Consider the following 21,475-nt stretch of genomic DNA (forward strand, 5'->3'; position numbering starts at 1 on the left):
ACCTGATACATTTGGTGACCAGTCAGACCGATCTCAAGCATCAAACAATGGATTCACGTCGGGCAGGCCTATTGAGGCATGCCAACTTTTGATAGCATTTCTCCACAATGCTGACTTTGAATTTGGCCGTCCATAGAGTTTACTTTGCACTTAATTTGATATTTACAATGTTCTAAACTCTATTGTAATGACTTTACAAATTGTCATGCTGGTTTGGCAGAACTAATACACATGATGGCAAAGAAAGTAGCATTAGGACACTGCGCAGGTTATCCATATTATTATTTAGAGGAAATTACATTCCCTCCCATTTACTTTGCCTTAATACAACTTTCCCTTCACGTACTATGAAAAATACCACTCTCTTCTTCTGTACTTTAAGGATTCTATCAATCGTACGGCTTTTGTTAGAAAGAACCGTTAAGTGATGACATCATCTTTACTTTATGCATTATAATACCTAAATTACCCTTATATAATGTTGAATACCAAGATTAACCTTCTAAGAGTAGTACAAGATCTGAGTTATTATCTTCTTGGTCGAATATTCTGAAACCCTTAATTTGTGTTGCAGATCTGAATCAGATTCTAGTGGCTTTGGGTTCAGTCAGTTATTGAAACGATCAGTTGAAGACGCAATTGAGTCTCGTGGAATTCATCTCCCTTTAGGGGAACACCATCGCCACCATTAGTATCATAATCACCACGGTCCTGATGAGCCCATAAGTTCCATTTCAACCCATAAGCTACTCTTTGCTCCCCCAATCTCCTCAACCCTTTGCTCAATACCTTAATCAAATACTCATCAGTCGCAGAAGTAGATGCAGATCTCCACCCACATCTCTTCATCAATCCAAAAACCCTATCCACCGACTCCGTCCTCTCTACCACAATCAATGCCTTAATGAGCTGAGAAAGCCTTTGTTCTTCACCGTCGCCCAAACCATCCCTTTCTAGATTCATAGATATCAGATTATCTATCTGTTCCATCATCCCTTTCCTCGCCAAATGTCGCCACAATGTCTACGTACAGAGAAAAATTAGTCTTATACCAGGGCTCAGACTAAAGATGTGAATTTGAAACCGAAATCGAACCGAGCCATTTACACCGAAACCGCAAAATAGTTTAGTAAATGGCTCGGTTCTGATTTCAAGTTTCAGGCCGATTACCTAAACAAGTCAAAATCGAACTGAGCCGTTTAACCTATTGGTTTCAAACCAAATTGAAACTGTGAAAACCGAACCATTTAAAGCATAAAAATCGATCCGATTAACCCGTTTAACAATTAAATAAGGCATGGGCAAAATCGGTATATCATTTCCAAAAATATAAAACCCCTAAAATAAAAAACGATTGGGATTTTGAAGCTTTGGTATGCTTGCGTGATTAGATATTTGGATGTATGATGCGACTTTTGGAGGTAATATTTTTTCTTTTAACCTTGTGTAAAATTCTTTAGACGTTAGTTCATATTCTAAGTAATTGTTTTCTTCCTTTATATTGAAGATGAATTATTTGAAGCCTTGTAAGATGTGTTTCAAAGCCTTCTACTCCTACTTTAGCATCATCCACCACTACTAGAGGTGTTCATTAGCATTTAGTCGTTTTGTTTGCATTTCACTTTCTCAATGTAATATTTTATTTTGCTTAGTTGTTTGGTTGTTTTAACAAAACATAATGATTTGTATTCTACATTCTCAAAAGCAAATTTTAGTAAACATGCGAATAAACTAGCAAACCGATTGCTAACCATTTAGAAACCGCATGGAATAAATCGAAACCGTTTGAAACTGTGACACCAAACCGTTTAAAAATCGTGGAATCGAAACCGTTTACTAAATGGTTGCACGTTCTGAAACTGCAACCATTTAGTAAATGGTGTTGTTTTAGCTTCAGCCAAATAAATGTGAATCGAATCAAACCACACCGTTTAAACCGAAAACAAATTGATTAACACCCTTAGCTCAGACTTAGTGACTTTGAAGACCTTAAGGGAGAGATGGCACCACTCTTGCCTGAGAAGCTCCTTCAAGGATGCAAGTAGGTCGATTCACGGTTATTAGATGATCTATCTCCTCATCATCCCTTTCCTCACCAATGCCGCCACAATGTCTGCGTACAGAGAACAATCAGTCTTATACCAGGGCTCAAACTTCGCGGCTTCGAAGACCTTAAGGAAGAGATGGCACCAATCTTGCCTGAGAAGCTCCTTCAAGGATGCAAGTAGGTCGATTCACAATTATCAAATTATCTATCTCCTTGTCATCCCTTTCCTCGCCACTGTTGCCACAATGTCTGCGTACAGAGAACAATCAATCTTATACCAAGGCTCAGACTTCACAGCTTCGAAGACCTTAAGGGAGAGATGGCACCAATCTTGCTTGAGAATCTCCTTCAGGGGCGCAAGTAGATCTTGCTTGATAAGTCGCAATAGGGTTTTGGAGACAAATTCATCGATCTAGGTTTTGGTTAACTCTTTCAGCTCTCTTCAGGGCTTGAACGGCTTGAATTGCTTATATGCTTTGATTTTGGGTTTTGTTAACTCTCACAAATCTTTCAGTAAAGAAAAGGGTTTTGAAGCTCTTAGTGAGAGAGTTATTTTTTTATTTAATTTTCTTCCCTTTTTCAATTTGTTTTCCCTTCTTTTAGCAGATGATTGTAAGCACCATTGCAACTGTTCTTGACTCCGACTGAGAGATCTTCTCCGTCATGTCATTTTCCCCATCACAACCACCAAATCCCATGGATGATTTATGATTTTCGATTCCACATTCAATGCTTGATCTGTGGTTTAGGTTGAAGTTATAATAAGGGTAACAATGTCTTTTACATTGTATTTCTAACACCGTCAACGATTAATAGGACAATTGATAGAATGGAGGGGAGTTATTTTTTTCGAAGTATGTGGAGGAAAAGTGATATTAAGGCAAAGTATAGGTGATGAGAATGTATTTCCTCTATTATTTATTTCTTGTCAAAGTTTTAGACCTATTTGAAGTTCCAATGTGTTGTTATATAGAAAAATAGATCTAGAAAGTTAATAGGAGACAGAAAAAAATATAAGAAATAAAAAACCATATATAATAACCCATATGGTTGAAAATGCTACAAAATATGATGAATCATCTATCATGAGAATCCCAAATTTACCTAATGGTGTGTCTATCAATTCTTTCATATCATAGTTGAAAAGTGATTAATGTAATGAAAAGGATTCATCTATAATGTGACTTAACCATTCTCATGAGAAAGAGTTTTTTCAATATGAGGCGTTTTCCTATGTTTACAAAATAATTCAAAGTATCCAAGTGTGTGGCATAGGAAATATCCCATGCTAATCAAAAGGTCATATCCCTGTGAACCATCACAAATCATTTTCACCCTTAAAATGATTGAAGTCATAGAAAAGAAATAAGGACGGTGTCAAGAGCATTCAAGTCCAACAAGTAAAATGTTTATTGAGACATTTTACCCATGACAAATCACCAATAAACCAATCCACACGTAAAATCCTAAATTCTCATCGCGAAATTGACCAAAAGACTTGGTGCTCCCAACTCAGACATCTAATTATGATTTTAGATTTCGACAGGTTTAATGCTGCCGTGTGCCCTTAATGCACGGATAGCTGCTTGAATTAGGTGGGGTCGACTCTAATACAAATGTGGGATCCATTTGTGGACCCTACTGAATCAATTACCCATATCCTTATTAAGCGCAATTGACGCTTCTAATTATTTGGCCTAGCTTATCTCTTTATCTCTTGTGAAAGATTCCATTGACCTGCTTTGGAACAAAAGGAGTAGTTCTATTGATTGGATCGAGTCTCCGAAAGTTTATCTACTTATAAATTTTGGAAACTAAATTTCTAGCCCAACATTATATGTAGCCAGATTTAATGGGTCCATAGGGTGTTGGGATCTTCAATTTAGCCTTTAATTTGTGTGGTACCCTCCCAATATGGAAGTTATAGATTAGATTGTTGCCCATCTTTTTTTGGAAAAATTACATGATTACTTACTTTTGGGTTTTTCTTTACAAAATTATCCACAAAAAATTTTGGTTAACACAAATACTTAAAATTGGGTTTGAGTTTACAAAATTACCCAAAATAGTGAGTCTTCATCTTCCACATATAATCATGTATTTTTTTATTATTGAAACTTTGTGTGGGTAGTTTTGTAAACCCAAACTCAATTTTGGGTATTTTTGTTAACTTAAACTTTAAGTGGGTAATTTTGTAGAGGAAAACCTAATTTTGAGTATTTTTGTTAACTGAAACTTTTGATGGATAGTTTTGTAAAGAGAAACTCATAAGTGGGTAATCAAGTAATTTTTCCTCTTTTTTTTCATGGTCTACTGCCCATTTCTTTGACTATGACTAATAAATCAGCAAAATTCATTTTTAGACACATTTGTTAATTTTTGAAATCTCTTTTTTAATTATTAAAATATGAAAAATTCATCCTCCAAAAGGTGACAACATCCAGTCTAATATGGGATCTTATAGATTGGTTTAAATGTGTCTAAAATGAGACCGAACCAATCAAATTAATCGAAATCAATTGATTGAACTCCTTATTTGTTTGGTATTGGTTTTAATTTAAAAAACTAGAAAAAAAAAACTACTGACAATTGAGTGATAATTGGACCATTAAAAGAAACCAATGAAGATTGAAACCTTCTAAAACAATGCGTATTAGTTTTCAAATCGATGTTATATATTGAATATTTGGAAAAAGAAAATAAAAATTAAATCTATACCAAAGCGATCATTGTTGACACTTTTAGATTGGATCATTTCCTCTTAAAAATAAAAAAAGATTGGATCATTGCCCCATTACTCGATAATGACCATTAAGGTAAATAAAAATCTTTGACCAAAGGTTTTATGCATGAAATGTACACAAATTGTTAGATGAGAATAATGGGGTCGAAATGATAGAACCCTCTCCCCTTATTCAATGAATGGTTCTTCACCCCATATGGACCCTTCCCCAGACTATACAATTTGTAATCAACTTCTATGATTATATTTTAGGTCATTGAATTCCAACATTACACATGGTCAAAACTAACCTTCTCTTGTTCAATCCCAAGGTTAGATATTTTGGGCCTGTGGCATAAGAGGTTTTATCCTGGTCGTCTTTTTTCAGACCAGAAATTATGAAAAGTTCATCCTCCAAAGGGTGACAAACGTCAAGACTCTTACCTTGGTCACGACCCGGGAAATTTCTGACATTTCAAAACTTCTCTGTAAGCACGTGCAGTTGGCACGTAGATCTGAGCTGGCCAGGCCTAATGGCTATATATAGAATCTCAACGGGGGTCGACGAGAGTGAGCAGAAGAAGAGTTAATGCGCGGGAGCGTTCTTACGCCTACTTGCTACAGCTCCATCTCCACCTCCTCTTCCAGGTTCCATCTCTCCTTTTGATCTTTAAAGATTAAAGTTCAATATGGAAAGGGAAGAAGAGGTCACCTCCGTCACATCCCTTCCTTTTCCTGATTCTGAACTCATAGCCATCGGTTCTTCCGATGATCTAGGGTTTCAAGAATCTGAGCAGCCGCTTGATACTGTTGCTCCTTCTTCAACATCTAACGAGCCTGTCGTCCTCACCGATGACCTGAAAGACAAGATCATAAAACAGGTAAGTTTTTCTTCTTGTATTTGATCTTTTTGATTCATTTATCTTGGACCGCCGTAGTAGTCTAAAGTCTTTATACTTTGATCCTGTTGCTGCATGATCTTAAAATAGTATTTCAAAATGTGATAGATTCTTAAAATGTTAATCTGTTTGTCGTGTAGATTTTAGAGTGATTATGCAGGTTTTCAATCTTTATTAAGGTAAATTTGGCTGGTTCATAAAACTTGGTATAACTGCATGTAGCTGCTTATCGATTTCGATTCCTTTTTTTTTTCGGTTCTTTCTCCTAAATTTTTTTCAGATATTGGTTCTGTACATGGATGGTGGGAAGTTTCTTGAGTCAGTATTAAAGTCTTTTCATCTTCCAAGAACAAATCAAATAAGCCATATTGCATTCGAATGATATGATTCTGTTTTCTTTTCGCCCTTGAAGATAACAAATACTCTCTTTTTATTGGGGCGGACCACCTAGTGATCTAGACAGTGGGATTTCTTCCACTACACCTCATTGACATAGTAATTCCATGATGGCGTATTCTATAAATAGATGGTCATAAGAAATTGCGAAAATATGTGATAATAGGAGATTGCGAATTTTTAAATATTTCTGATTCGGTTAAACTACCTGATAAAATTATTCTGGTTGGGAGACGACCTAATTTGTTGAGTTGAGTCGAGTTTAGTGGATCTATGATTTCAGAGTATTTTTCATTCCTCACCTTCTTAGACACACTTCTCTGTCTAGTTACATGAGCTTGTTGCAGTAGTATCTGTTGCAGAAGATCATTTTCTTTTTTTCATTTTCATTCAATTGCTTTGTAGCAGAATAATTTTGGCATAAGTAAACCAGCAAATATCAAATTATTGGGTCTTTCTTAAAGCATAAGAATGATGTAGAATAGGGTATCTCTATTTTAAATTTCTACTTCTTAAGACCTTTTGCAAGGATCTTATTCTGAATCTTTTGATATTATGCAGGTGGAATACTATTTTAGTGATGAGAATCTTTCCACAGATAAGTTTCTGATGAGCCATGTAAAGAAGGATAAAGAAGGTTTTGGTATGTCCTGTGAATCTTTCATGCCCTTGACTCTTGGTTTGAAATAATACATCTTTTACAAATCAAAAGATATTGCTCAATGAAGTTACTGATATTCTGACCTCATATTATGGTTTGAATTCATTTCTGTTAAAAGACGTGCATATGAGGTGTTACTATTTGAACTCAATGGGCAATGTTTCATATTCAGAAATTTACCATCATTATGAAATCTGATGTTAGAATTCTGGACTAAAAAGGACTGACTTGAGACTTTGAATGGTTATCTTTGTGTCGTCTTTAAATGTAGGGTTTCCGAACAACACTTTCTTCTCCCAGCTGGTTTACGTACGTTTCGAGTGTAGAGATTCTAAAATATGCAGTCCTACAGGATCTAGACTCCTGGATATTTGAATTCTAGTACAGATGATACAGGTGCTTTTTGAACACTGCTGATACGTGGTGCGTAGGTTTGCATGTATTGTTAGTATTTGGTTCGCATTCAATACTTGTAGGAGACCATGAAGAGCCCATGTTACAGATCATGCCACTGATGGTTGCCCAGTTTATTACTGCAGGTAGCTCATGTGGCAGAATATGATTTGGCCTTACTCATCTGAGTCTCTCCTCCTTTATTATTCAAGATCTCTGTGTCAATAAATAATGCTGGATGTATGATCTCATATTACCAGATATGTATTCTGTTTATTTGTAGAGAAAGGCTTTTTGTACAACCATTTTGATTGTGCTGTTTGTGTTTCTTAATTACACACATCAATTCTAGATACTTTTGTTTGCCAAAAAAAAGAAGAGGAAAGGGCTTTTCTTAATTACACACATCTATATCCATGTGCCAGATTGGATATAGATGAAATTTTGTGGACAGGTGGAACCAAAAGGCCTTTATCACATGTCAAGTGTCAGCCAAAACGGAGTTGGCCAGGCATAAAAAATAAATCTCTGAATATTCAGTGAAAATCTGAAGTTTTTCTGGAGGAAATAGTCGGCGAAAATGTAAAAATACAAGGGAGTATGAGAATACATGGGAGGGTTTATGATTAAATTTTGAGTATGAAATTTGGAATGTATCCAATCTATACCAGTTCCTAGATATGCACATGATCAAAATGGCTTCCTCACCCTTTCACAGGAAAAACTTGGTGTTGGACTAGAGAAACTCTCTAGTCTTGCCAGACGAGATTTTTTTCCCCAAAAAATGAATTATGTTTGAGCATTTATGGTACCGACTACTTTCTTTGCCATGGATTTTACACTTGGTAGGCAATTATAGAGTTAAAGAAGATGATGAACTAAAGCAGGTACTTATGACAGGTTGCCTATCTAGATCTATCTCCTGGTGCAGCCAACTGTAGCTGTGCTGAGATAGTGGGATAAGTCTGAATGACTATACAACCAACTGCTGACTGATTCTTTACCCGCACATGGTTCATGCATTGTTTTCCTTTTATTTTATTTTTTTTCTTTAACTCACAATTTTGCATGCATTAAAAAAAATTATTAAATTTCAAATTTTTCTGTGAATTTTAATTCTTATTTCCGGACCTTTTTTTGTTGCCCATCTTGTGAGTTGGGTGGCAATACTGTCCCTAAGGTATGAATGACCGAAGATTAATCCAGCCCAACTTGCGTAATTAAGATATGGATGACCACTTCTGCTTCTGCATAGGTTGGTTACGTTTGCATGGCTGGATCCTGATGGATTGGTATTCTGGATTTTACCTTGCTAATTTTTTATTTTCTTCCAATCCATCTAGAGTCTTTGGTTTCTCTACTGGATTTCACCAATGCCTGAATTTGGTTGTATTACTATTGTTATTATTGGTCTTATTTATGTATTCCATCCTTTGATTTAGTCTTCTTCTTTTGCCAATATGTAATTGAATATGTTTTTCAGAGGCCAAATTATTTTACGTGTAAATAATTTTATTATGGAGTTAAATTATGATATGGAAGATTATGTCATGTGTTTAGGGTGTGGATAGGTTTTAGTTCCATGTTCATATCTGAGCGATAGGTGTGGTTTGATATTTGATCCCATCGATAATGGTTGACTTAGGGTTGAGTGTTTATTTATTGTTTTCAGTAATATTGAATGTTTAGTTGTTGCTATCCCTATATCAATATATCAATTTATGCCAATGCTCATTTTCTGCCCCAAGGTTCATTTCATTACAAAGGGAAGAAAAAGGACAATGACTAATAGGCTTATGCTTTCAGAAATATAAATCCTATTACAACTTAACACCATATTAGTTGACTAACCATAAATTTCCAAAATGGTCTAAAAGGCTGTTATCTGAAGATTTTGCTATTGTTGAAGGATGATTGGATAAGCTTCAAACAACTCCAAAATTTTCATCAAACTAAACCAAGAATATCCATGAACTTAGGCAATGGGAGATTACCTGGACAATGACTCAACATTCTTTAAAGCGTGAGATACTCCAATTTCAGTGGGATACAGAGGTGGGGGGCATTGAAATTGCTACTTTTTAGAGCATGGCTTTAAGCATAGGTTGTAACAGATGATAGTTTCTTATCCTGACATGAGTAGTTGTTATTTGTGGACCTTTGAATGGATATTGTATTCTGTCTAATCCTGTTTTCTCTAAGTAAAGTTGTATCCAAAAGAAAAAAAAAAACTGTTACCTTGCTGTTTAGTCATCTGAATTCTCATAATTTTGATGGTTCAAAATTTAGTTACTGGAATACTGAGAACTAGAAAATTAGATTGTAGCAAGCCAGGGATGAGCTTGGAGTTCTAATGAATCTATGGAACTAACAGGATTTTGTCTTGAAATAAAATTTTGTTGGGTACTAGTGGCCTCATCGCTGGGGTTTTGATGATTTGTAGCTTGTTTTTTTTTTATTATATTAGCTTCAACGTATATATTACTACTGATAACGAAATATAAGATAAGTAGGGAAAAAAAAATCCAAAGCTACACACAGAAGGTTGCAGAAATATGAAAGTTATACAAGCGAGCACCCATGTGTCGATGTGCGATATTGCTTGTTAGATTGTTTCCTATTTCGTTTCTGACTCGGACTCCTTTATTGATTGTAACTTTGATTAAAATCTTCAAGGGGTGAGGAAAATGCTCTCACCAATTACTGCAGAATTCTCTTCTTCTTCCATCAATCTCTCTTCCTTCTTCTTAATCTTCCTTTGTGGTACTACTGGTTTATTAAGCTTAATACTGTCACATGGTATCAGAGCTTGAATAAACTAGTAATCGGTCCTCCATTAATGCTGTTTTGAAGGTCCATTCAGGACAGGAAATGATACTGGTTGCAGCACACCATATGCTGCCTATCTACTGCTACAAGCCCTAGTTATAATGATATGAAGCTGAAACTAGGGTCTTCTACTTCTCCTACTTGTGATGCACATGAAGATAATTGTGTTAAAAGAACAGGTTTCATCTCCTTTATGGCTGTGGTTCCTGTTTCTGGGAGTTTTCTTTAATTTTTCTGAGATCTGAAATTACTTCCTTATCAGCCATCTGATGATGTTGCTGATTTTTTTTATTTATTATTTTATTATTATTATTATTATTATTAATATTAATATTATTATTATTATTAAATTTTTTTTTTTAATATGGTAATTTGGTCTTCAACTGAGGCTTGATGTTTTGCAATCTGATTTCTCCCAGTTACCTGGGGATACTCCGTTTTTACGTCTAAATCCAGACCTATTGCTCCTGCAATTTCCTATGATCTAACCATCTGATTGGATTGTGATCTTGGGATATTCTTCCCCTACATCAGTACCTACTTCGATCCCTGTTTCAGGTTTGTCTGACCTGCTGATTGTCTATTTTCTGAAATCACCCAAAACTGGGTTCTTATTTATTAAGCTTAATACAGTCCCAATCAATATCCATCACTGTTTCATTGAAGATGGTGAGTATCACTCAATATATTTCCCTGTTTTGTTGTTGTTGTTATTATTATTATTATTTTATGATTTTTCTTTTGATTATTAGAAGCTGTGCAATGAATGGAAGCTAGCTTTACATTTTTCTTGTGTTTTTTTCCTATATGAAATTTTACTGTGTTTAATAGTTATTGAGATTTTACATAATATATATTGTTATGCATACCCCAATCTAGGTATTCAGTGAAAATTTGTCAGTAATGCATTCAACTATTCAAGTGATTCTAGAAGCTCTTAATGAGCTACATTATGCTAAAATTGTTGTCGTATGAAGGTGTTTATGATATATGGTTATTAATTGTGAGTTCTCAATTATGTGGTTTCGATTAAAAGCAAGCTTTTGTTATGGAAGTTCGTGCACATCCTATAACTTTTGTATACAGTATTACCTAATGTACTGATAGAGATGTATATAGTTGTGATACTTTTCACATTAGGAATGCAATCCTTTTGCTTCGCCTCCGGCCCACCCCCCCACCCCCCCAAAAAAAAAAATATAGATCATGTATATATGAACATACTATTCATTTTGCTCAGAGTTTTTCCACTATCTGGAGGTTGCTACAGAAGCTTCTTGTTTCATTTTTGCTTGGCCAAGCTAATTTTCTTATTGATTTAGCATGAATGCATATGCACTATTCTCGAGCAGTAGTTATATTGTACATGGACCTTTTTTCGACTAGTTGATATATGATTTTATCAATCAATTTCATATTCTTGGGTTAATATAGTTGCTGCGAATCCAGCGAGTTAAAACTTCTCTTTCTTACTAGATCTTCCTCTAATTTCTGTTCTGCTGCTTATTGGGGAGAAAGTGAAAATCAATTATGGTTGTCTTATTCATTTGTCAAAGTGATCCTGCAAATTAATGATGTTTTGCTTTTTGCAGTTCCTGTGGGTCTTATTGCATCTTTCAGGAAAATGAAAAAGCTTGTTCGAGATAATTCATTGATAGTGGATGCACTCCAGGAATCAACGCAACTTGTAATCCCTCTCCCCCTCCCCCTACCTTATTCTTTCTTCTTTTCTTCTGAACCCATGTACGCTGAACCTTTTCTCTGACGTGATGTTTAGAATATTATATTCTGCTTTCTCACCTTTTTTTCTGGTACTTATATTCCATCTTCTTGAGGCTCTGAAAGATATCTTTTAATTTGATTGAATGACAGAATTCATAAATTCATTTACCTCCGATGTAGGTCGTAAGTTCAGATGGGAAGAAGGTAAAGAAAATACATCCACTGCCAGTAGCTGAGGTGCAGGATGCTAAGGTATCTGTCCCATGGAACTATAGTTCGAGTTCTTGTTCTTTTTCTTGTGATCTCTTTTTGTTAAAAGAATTATTCTTGTATCTAATTTGTGAACTCTAGTCACGGACTGTTTTGGTAGAGAATATGCCGGATAATTTTTCAATAGAGAGCATGAAGATAATCTTTGGTGCTGCCGGCAAGTATGCCCTTATCATTATCTCATGTCCCTACATTTATTTTCCATGGATGAAAAGGCTAAATGTCTCGGTATGTTTTTTGAATTTTTAGTATAAAGAATATATCTATCCAAGACCCACATGCTGCGGAGGAATCAACAAAGATCAGTAAGGCAAAAAATCTCATCAGTGGAAAGGTATGGATATTTGTTTATATACTGGTTTGAAGTTATTGATATTGTTACTTTCTGCGCGAGAGGTCTTTTGTCATGCTTCTTATGATCTTCTTTATATTTTTTCTGTAATTATTCTTTTATCTGTTTCTCCTTTGACAACCTCATCAATCCTGAGGTCTCTGTTTGTAGATACATGCTTTTGTAGAATATGAAACAGCGGAGGCTGCTGAGAGAGCTGTGAGTGTTAAACTCTGCCCCTTATCTTTTTGTGCCTTCTGCTTTTAACGTGTAGACGAGTAAATAGATCTACTAGCTGTTTACACTAGATTGTGGGTTATTGGCTCAGGTTGCCACTTTAAATGATGAGAACAATTGGAGAACTGGTATGCGTGTTAAGCTTCTTATCAAGATAATGGTAATCATTTCTGTTTACTTTCTTCCTGGCAGTCAAAATTTGTTGCTTCAGTTTACTAATTATTTTTTTCAGGGCAAGTTTGGGCTGAGCAAGAAAGGCTGTAAAGGCACTACCTCTGAGAAGAATAGAAATGCTCCAATGTCTGAGGCAGTAGGGGATGATGAACCCTTGAAGTCAACTGATCACCATGATGAAACACCTGAACAAGAGGTCAGTTCAAATGTTATCTTAATGAAACTTTGTTATCTTCATCTTGAAATCCAAATCACCTGTAAAGGTGAAAATGGAAATAGAAAGAATGCTTAAAATCTTTTAAGTCCTGCCTGCGATTTGCCTCCAGCTGGAGAAGTTTTCATACCGAACCAATTTTCTTGTCGGGGTCATAAAATACAGCTATTTTACAATCGAGTACTGCAAAACAACTGTCGGAATTGAGGAAGAGAAAACAAGGGATTGATATGAATATCCGTTCAAAAATGATGTCTTTGGTTCACTATTTTGGTATAATATTCAAAATTTCATTATTCTCTGATAGCATTAAATAGCAGGGTTTGAAACTGCCAAATGTACCTAATGGAATCTTCTCATGTGAGCTGAGGTTTTTGGGTCTTTCTCGTAGTTGTGAGGGTCTTGGTCTCGAGGGAAATTGGATGCTGGAGGATGTTGGCTACTCCTTCAAGGTTAAAGGGAACAAGCAGCCAGAACTAGCCAATCTCTTTCCTTTTTTCTTTTTTTAAATATTAGAAGAAATGAAGAACCAAGATAAATTAAGTATGAAAAGCTATCCCCACCCCACCCCACCCCACCCCACTCCACCCCACCCCACCCCAACTCTCATGTATTGCAAGATTGTGATGTGATTTGTATACTTCTAATTATTGTGTTGGCTTCTGCTGCTCTGCTTTTTGGGCAGGAAGAGGGGAACTTGCGAAGTGAGAGAACTGGACGGAGAAGTCAAAACAGAGGTCGATCCAAGGGCCAAAAACAGCATAACCATAACAGTCAAGGTAGGCTTTGGACTATCATGTTTATTTTGTTCTAAACTTTATCTTCTATATTCTCATGATTATTCATTATGATGACACAAGTAACGCTTGGAATGAAAGACCACGGTTTAAAAATTCAAGAATCGGATCGCTGAATCTGGCCGATTCATGCCAAGAAACCCTAGAGTTGCTGACTTTTCAGATCTGAAGGTCGATTCTAGGGTCCTAGGGACCAATTCGATCCCTGAGTGTGTTGAGACACTGGGACATTTTGGAATCCGCTTTGTCTACTAACAAGGAGTGTATAAGTAAATGTCTTGTTAATACTCCCCCCCCCCCCCCCCCCCCCCTCTTTTTTTTGTTCCTTTCCTTGTTAATCCTCATGCTCAATATTTGGAATTGTTCTTTCTAGGCCATGGAACTCTGCACCGTCATCCTGGTGTTGAAGGTTCAAAGCCACCTCCAGGGCCAAAAATGCCTGATGGAACTAGGGGTTTCACAATGGGTCGTGGCAGGCCTCCTGTATAATCAAAATTCAGCTTTGAGGGTCTTAAAGATTTGAGGGGTTATGCAAAAGAGTGTGTTGGATCAGTGTGGATTCTGTGTTTTTATCTGCAGAATACATAAGTTTGGTTTGGATAATTAGATGTTGCCAAGATCTTTACAGCCATCATAGTGGAATATACTTCACGGTTCAAATATTGGTAAACCTTTTTTTTTTTTGGGTAGATATTTGTATAACTGAAACATTCAAATTTGACCAAAACAGAATCATAATTAGGATTATAAGTTATAAGACCAGCGGCCTTAGCCAAGCTGGTGGGGTCAGGCCGCAATTTGTGTCTGACTGAGGCTGATTGAGTCCAACTGAGTCTTGTCCGATTCTGGTTAATTCCCAGTGGATTCAACTAGGAGTTGGATTGGAATCAATAGGGACTCTGCTGATGCCTGATTCTATTTTTAAAAGCTTTCAAGCATCGTTTTGGTAAGCTATTAGGTGGCTTCTAAGAATCCAGCTTACGTGGTTCAATTTGTTTCCGGTGGAAATGTAATCTTTGGATTGTGCAACTGCACGAGTCTTCTTCTTACATATCAAACCATTAAGTGTTGAAACGTTTTATTCTGCTGAACATATGCGTTCAAAATTTGAGAACTCTGCTTCTGGGAACTTAGCGCCAAATTTTCAGAGGCGCCAACCCAATAAGCTTAGATAAATATGGCATTAGGCTCTGTTTGGATGTCAATAAAAGAAAATAATAATTTTCACCCTTTGGTCGAGAAAACTTGGTATGGTGAGAAAATTACTTTTTTTTTTCTCTGGACAAACTAGCATATTGCGCTCTCCCTAGCATGGAGTTTTTGATGGTTCCTCTCGCAAGCATTACAGCAACAACAGCACACCTCCAGCGAGCTCAGGATGGGGGCTTGAGAGTGTGCAATGGGGGAAAGAAAAAGGTTGTAGGGTTTCAGCAATGCAATAACAGACATAGATCAAACATTCTTCACATATGTCATGGTTTAAGAGCCCATCACATATTGAAGATTGCTTCTTATCATTGTTAGATTTGCTTCACAATATATATTTCATCTTTTGAGATAAATTTTCTTAAGAACCTATGTCTTCCTAGGATGACTTTTTGGTCAAAGAGCAACCAAAAATAGATATACCCTATGTTTAGTATCAAATCATTTATGATGAGTAAAAGTGAGGATCAATGGTTGGGGTGCCGATTGGGTCTTTTTGCCTCACTCTAGAAGATTTTTTCTACCTACAACTATAAAAGTGAGGATTCAATGGTTGGGGTGCTGATTGGGTCTTTTTGCCTCACCCTATGAAGATTTTCACTGCAGATTTTCTCTGCCTACAACCGTAGGGGAAGAAGAATCTCCATTGCTTCACCCTGGTGATGTGACCTTTTGACAAGAAACTCCGCCCCCCTACTATAGAGAATCAAAATTACCATTTCCCATGCAAATGGAATCTTACGATAAATCTTAAAAAAAAAAAAATGTTTTCCCTTCCAAATATTCCAAGAATGATAGCAGATATCAAAAGATTCTAAAAGAAGGGCAGTGATATTGGCCATTGCTCCTGCCAACTTCTTGTTTAACGGCCCCATTGTCAATTGTTAATTGTTAATTGTTAATTGTTATACGTCCCGACCCAATTCGCGGATTATTGAAACCATGTCCTCAAAAGCGGTACCAGCCTGCAACTGTTTTAGAACCTGTTTTTATGTCACTGGGAAAAAAGGGTTCCCTCGCCTCCTGTTTCGAATATACCTAATCGAAATAGTCGGAACTTCCTTACTTATAAGAACCGACGGAAGAACCAATGCAACAATATAAATGTCAACCTCATTTGTCCTTTCTCTCCTCCTCCGCCTTTCCTGTTAAGTCGTCATGCTTTCTCATTCACCAGATCTTCCACGCACTCATTCGGGGGTTCTCCAAACCCTAAAACGATCAGAATCCAATCTCAGAAGAACACTGATCCCCATTGATTCACCAACCTGTAATCGCCGATTCTCTTGTAGTCTCAAGGTAGCTTCATTTTTTTTTCTCCTCCTTTCAGGTTTTTTATGATCATCTGTTTTTATTATCTCGTTTGAGTATTTATCATTTATTTAATTATTTATTTGTTTTTTCTGGTTTATGTTTAGTTATCTGATTCTGATGTTTCATGGCGTGGATCAACTACATTGCGGCGCAACTTATTTCGGATTGGGAATATGGATGAGGTATTTCTGAGTTCATCAGAAGATGTAGTTAGCAGTTTGGCTTCACTGTTGCACATTATAGTGTTTAATACATTCTCAGCCATTTGTAGGTTTTGTATACAATCTTATTGATTATAATATTTGTAGTTATACAATGGAATCGTAATACAATTTAAGTAAAGTTTTTAACTTTAACTAAGTAATATCCGTAAACTCGGTGCTTACACAATGTAATGCAAAAAATATAATTTTATCAAGTGTACTTCCTGAACTGACTTATTAATCAGTTGCATTTTAAGGACTTTGGCTCAGTTTACGAAGTGGCATTCTAATATTAGTTCTCATCTTTTTTTGTTTTTTTGTTATAGGATTCAGTGGGTATTTCTTCTCTTGATGAGTGGGAATATGGAGACAGTGAGGAGATTTTAGAAAGTAATTCTTACATACTATCATCAAGTGAAGGTGAAGATAGTGATATAGAAATAACACAATTTTTGGTAAACCCCACTAGGGATGTTGACTTACCTAACACCAGGGATCATTTGGAGAATTTAGACATATCTGATGGTACTATAGCTGTGACTGCTGACCGACTTGGTGTGCTCCGGAAAAGACGTAGGGTGTACAGGTAAAGACTTACCTTCTTTCATTCTGAGAATTTTGATCTTTTGATTGAATTGGTTATTTTCATATGCTTGAAAAAATAAAAAAGAAAAGTATTCATATTTCCAGGTTGGAGTCCATAAGATCTAGTAATAAAAAATGAACCCACAAAGTCGAAACAAGACACACCACCACCACCACCACCAACAACAACAACTCAGCCGTTTCCCAACTAAATGGGGTCGGCTACATGGATCCAAGAGAAAGTTAAAAGGCAACACCGCATAGACATTCCACCTACAAGTAAAACGGGACACATCATTTGAATAAAATGTAGACCGATGAAAAAACAAATTATATTCTTCTTCTTTTCCTTTTTTCTTTTGTGATAAAATAACGCCTTTTAATAAATCAGAAAACAATGATAAGATTATAAGCTCTGAAATGGAGATAAGTTGGATTGCACCACTCCGACTACTGCTTCACTTGGTTGAATGGCGTCTAGGAGAACAAGGCGTTGGAGGGGGCTTGGATGCAAGGCGACACTAACAAGGCGGCCAAGGAGACCAATATGTCAGCCTAGGCGACCAAGGTGACATTAGTTGTCAAGGCAGCTGACATTAGTTGTCAAGGCAGCTGGATGCCTAAGCGTCACCTAACAATGCCTTGACAACTATTCTACTTCATATGTTAAAGAAAAACAAAACCCAAGATACAAACTAAGACGAGCTCAAAAACAAAGAAGCAGCAGCCCAAAGACCGGGAATGAGAATGCCTTGCTTTGGTTGATCATCTGCTATATCATCGACTAAATTATCATTGTATTTGAGTGAGCTATCATTTGAGAAGGGAGGAGTCTGATTCGTCTAATGAGATGAGAAACCTCCATGGCACCTTAGAGGAACCATTCATCCCATCTATTGCGTTCATTGATTCTCCTAAGCATCTCTGTTGTGCACATACTTCAAATTAAATAGAGAGGTGTTGATGCAGATTGATCAGATCTGACCATAGTTTTTAAGGCGCTGGTGCGACTAAGGCGTTTGAGGGCCTGTCGGAGCGCCTTAGCAATAAGGCGGGCATAAAGCGTCGCCTTATTGACTAAAGCGTTTTTGTGTACTTTTTTTTATAAAACCAATCTATTTGACTCAAATACTAGTTAAATCCTATTACTCATATGCTAAATAAATATTAAATGTTTATATTCATACCAATGTAAGATATTCATCAAGAAAACAAATCAATAAAGTGAATAAACTAAGTTTATCATCAATTCATCATCAATCATCAATCATCAATCATCAATATTCAATCATGAATCATCAATATTCAATCATCAATCATCTTAACATATTAACATATAATATAAATACATAATTATGAAACAAACTTATAAATATAAAGAAAAGAAGACATAAAATATACAAGTATTTATTATACTTACCTCTATGATGCCATAATGAGTGCCTAAGCCCTAAGGTCATCCACTATATTTCTACACCGGTCAAAGAAGTAATTAACAACTTAGAATTAAAATACATCGAAAGTAAAAATCGAGATGCCAAATTAAATGGATGAGAAGTGACTAACCTGGGGATTCTTACTCATTCTAAAAAACTTTAAACTTCAATGAAGCTAAAACATAAAATAAACTAAAATGCTAAGAATTTAGTAAACAAAGAAAGTCAAATACTTAAAAGTTCAAGGACTCAAAAAACTTTAAAGTTTAAAGACTCAAAATATGTCAAAGTTCTAAAACTCAAAGACTTTCAATCAAAATCAGTAATTAAATTAAAATCTTCTTCTTCATCTGCATTCTGTTGCTGGCTTGCATCATTTGGAGCTATGCCATAATCATCCTCAATGTTTTCATCATCACGAATATCCTCTTCACTCATCTCATCCACTTCTTCATCTGACAAATCCTCAAGCTCAACCCTCCTACCACGCCGGGTATAGCAAAGATTGGTTCCACTGGTAGATGCTGGAGCCCTCCTTGGTCTATTATGGCCTTGGTATGATGAAGATGCTCCAAGTGCTCTATCAACATCTCTCCAAGTGATATCATTCTCAGGATGCACTAATTCATCCTCTGATTCACCAATCATCCACTCACTAATCCAATTAAGATCATCGAGCAACAATGGATTGTAGTTTCTACATTGTTCTTTTCTTTCTTGGAACCTTGCTTGAAGTCGGCGATTATATTGAATGTAGACAAGATCATTTAACCGCTGATGTTCTAACCTATTCCTCTTCTTGGTGTGAATCTGAAAAACATTAATAATATGAAGTTATCTACTTATCTTCAATAAAACCATATTAAGTGAAGTACATGTACTATTGTAATCAGAACTCAATAGTCAATACTCACAAATTCAAATGTGCTCCAATTGCGCTCACAACCAGAAGATGAGCAACAAAGACCAAGTATGCGCAATGCAAGCTTTGAAAGGTCAGGAGCAGTACTTCCATGTCGAGACCACCAAGAGACTATAAATATATAATATAAAAAAATAGGTTAAGTAAAAAATCAACATACAAAGTTCTAAACTAATTAGAACTTTAAAAGGAAATATACTTACTAGGATTCAACTCGTCCCTTTGTCTAATCGCCATGTCCTTTGCAAAACTTCCTTGAACAGTGGTATACTTGTCAACCTGGACAATGATCTTATCTTGCAAGGTCTCATCAGGCACCAACCTTACAAGAACATCATTGAAGGCATCACTTGCTTTTTGAGCTAAGTCCAACTCATTATCAGGATTATCTGCTATTGCCTTAAAGAACTTGTTTGGATTGAGGAAAGAGGCAGCTAAATATATTGATCCATTCATCATAGTCTCACAACGGTGATCAACAATCGCTATGATTTTCTTCCATTTCCTTTCATCATCTCCAAAATTTTTTTTGATGTTCTTCCTTGCCACTTGTATTGCCATATATACTTCAGGCATAGCAGGCAACTCATCACCATCTACAATCCTCAAGAGTTCAAGAAGAGGTTGTGATGCTCTAATACAATCCATCACACCATTCCAGAATGTTGTAGCAAACACAGTCTCAGAAGCATTCTTCCCTGCCTCTGTAGATGCAAGCTTAGAACGGGACCATTCATCATCAACAAATAATTTTTTTAGAGATTCTCTGTGCTTGTATAAGCTCTGGAGTGTTAAAAAGGAAGAGGCAAATCTAGTCACTCCAGCCCTCACTAAGTCTCCTCCTGTTTTTTGCCTCATGGCTTCAAGAAGACGAGTGTGCCTGTAGATGAATGCAGTCAATTTCCTCTTCGATATAACAGACATATAAGAGCGTAATTTGCCTACTTCCTCCATCATAAGGTCTATGCAATGAGCTACACATGGACTCCAAAATAACCTCTTCCTTTTCTCCATTAGTAGTCGACCCGCTGCAACATAGTTGGCAGCATTATCAGAGACTACTTGAACCACATTATCTTCACCAATCTCTTCAACCTTGCTATCAAGTAGCTTAAATAACATTTCAGCTGTTTGTGATTGGCTAGATGCATCCACAGACTCCAAAAAAAAGTCCCCTCCGGACAATTGACAAGAAAATTAATTAGGTGCCTTCCTCTCTTGTCTGTCCACCCATCTGACATGAGTGTGCACCCATGTTTCCTCCAATATCCTTGACACTTCACCTTTAACTCATCAATTTTATCCTTTTCAGACTTCAATAGAGGCCCCCTATAGTCATGAATTGAAGGGGGCTTGAAACCTGGTCCATATTGACCAATTGCCTCTACCAATTCCTCAAAACTCCTCAACTTTAAAGCATTAAATAGAACACCACTCTCATAAGCCCACCTTGCAAAATAAGAACGAAGTTTATCTCTTTCTTCTTCTCCTCTTACTCGGTTCTCCATTGTTGTTTGATATGAACCTTTATCCCGCCTATCTGCAACCACTTCTTCAGGAGTCCTCCTCACATGCTTATCCATGGGACCCCTTACTTGTTGTTTGGATTGTGTTTGAATGATAGCTTTATTTCTTCTTGAAGTTGTCTTAGAGCTAGGGATAGGAAATGAGACCCCCAAATCAGATACTATATTATGTTGTGAACGGGTTACTTCTGTAGGTCCATCACTAACATCCAAATCATCCAAACAATCAAAGTTCCTCTTCCTCTGGTTCTTCAATATTGCATCTCTCATCTCTTTAGCAATTGCTTCAGTTGTTTTCACACACTTGGCTACATCTCCATAGCCACCAATAAGATGTTGCTTCAATCGTTTTATTCCTCCCCTGACATCCTTCCCATAAAGGGTACATTTAATCCAATTTCTGTCAGATACGTCAGGCCAATACCCATATTTCCATCCAGGATCATTTGACTTAGCTCTCCTTTTCGGATCCTTGCTTGGATCAATCGTTGATTGTGCAGTAGCAACAGTACTTGTATTTTCACCCCCACTGCTACCACCAATTGTTTCCATAGATAAGTGGAACCTGAACCTACACTTATCAACCAACCA

The 21,475-nt window shown here is 36.4% G+C and overlaps 2 protein-coding genes across 3 annotated transcripts in view; both read left to right on the plus strand.

The window, feature by feature from the left end:
• Nucleotides 1-5,325: 5,325 nt before the first annotated feature.
• On the plus strand, nt 5,326-14,352 carry LOC122060252 (la-related protein 6A). Its single transcript, XM_042623452.1, has 11 exons — nt 5,326-5,650; nt 6,626-6,707; nt 11,540-11,634; nt 11,850-11,921; nt 12,021-12,100; nt 12,189-12,273; nt 12,442-12,489; nt 12,599-12,667; nt 12,740-12,877; nt 13,581-13,674; nt 14,066-14,352. The coding sequence occupies exons 1-11, from the start codon at nt 5,459-5,461 to the stop codon at nt 14,179-14,181; spliced, it is 1,071 nt and encodes a 356-aa protein (XP_042479386.1). The 5' UTR covers nt 5,326-5,458; the 3' UTR covers nt 14,182-14,352.
• A 1,458-nt stretch (nt 14,353-15,810) lies between these two features.
• The window catches only part of LOC122059596 (phospho-N-acetylmuramoyl-pentapeptide-transferase homolog), a 72,778-nt gene continuing 67,113 nt past the window's right edge, over nt 15,811-21,475 (plus strand). The window contains exons 1-4 of one of the 2 annotated variants that reach the window (XM_042622480.1): nt 15,811-16,197; nt 16,317-16,394; nt 16,742-16,835; nt 16,929-17,001. In XM_042622480.1, the coding sequence (XP_042478414.1) occupies nt 16,057-16,197; nt 16,317-16,394; nt 16,742-16,835; nt 16,929-17,001 (386 nt within the window). In that variant the 5' untranslated portion in view covers nt 15,811-16,056. Of the gene's footprint in view, nt 16,198-16,316; nt 16,395-16,741; nt 17,002-21,475 lie in introns of both variants that reach the window. The other variant, XM_042622479.1, reaches the window with a different exon arrangement.

The sequence above is a fragment of the Macadamia integrifolia genome, chromosome 13, assembly GCF_013358625.1.
Source record: "Macadamia integrifolia cultivar HAES 741 chromosome 13, SCU_Mint_v3, whole genome shotgun sequence".
NCBI lineage: Eukaryota > Viridiplantae > Streptophyta > Magnoliopsida > Proteales > Proteaceae > Macadamia > Macadamia integrifolia.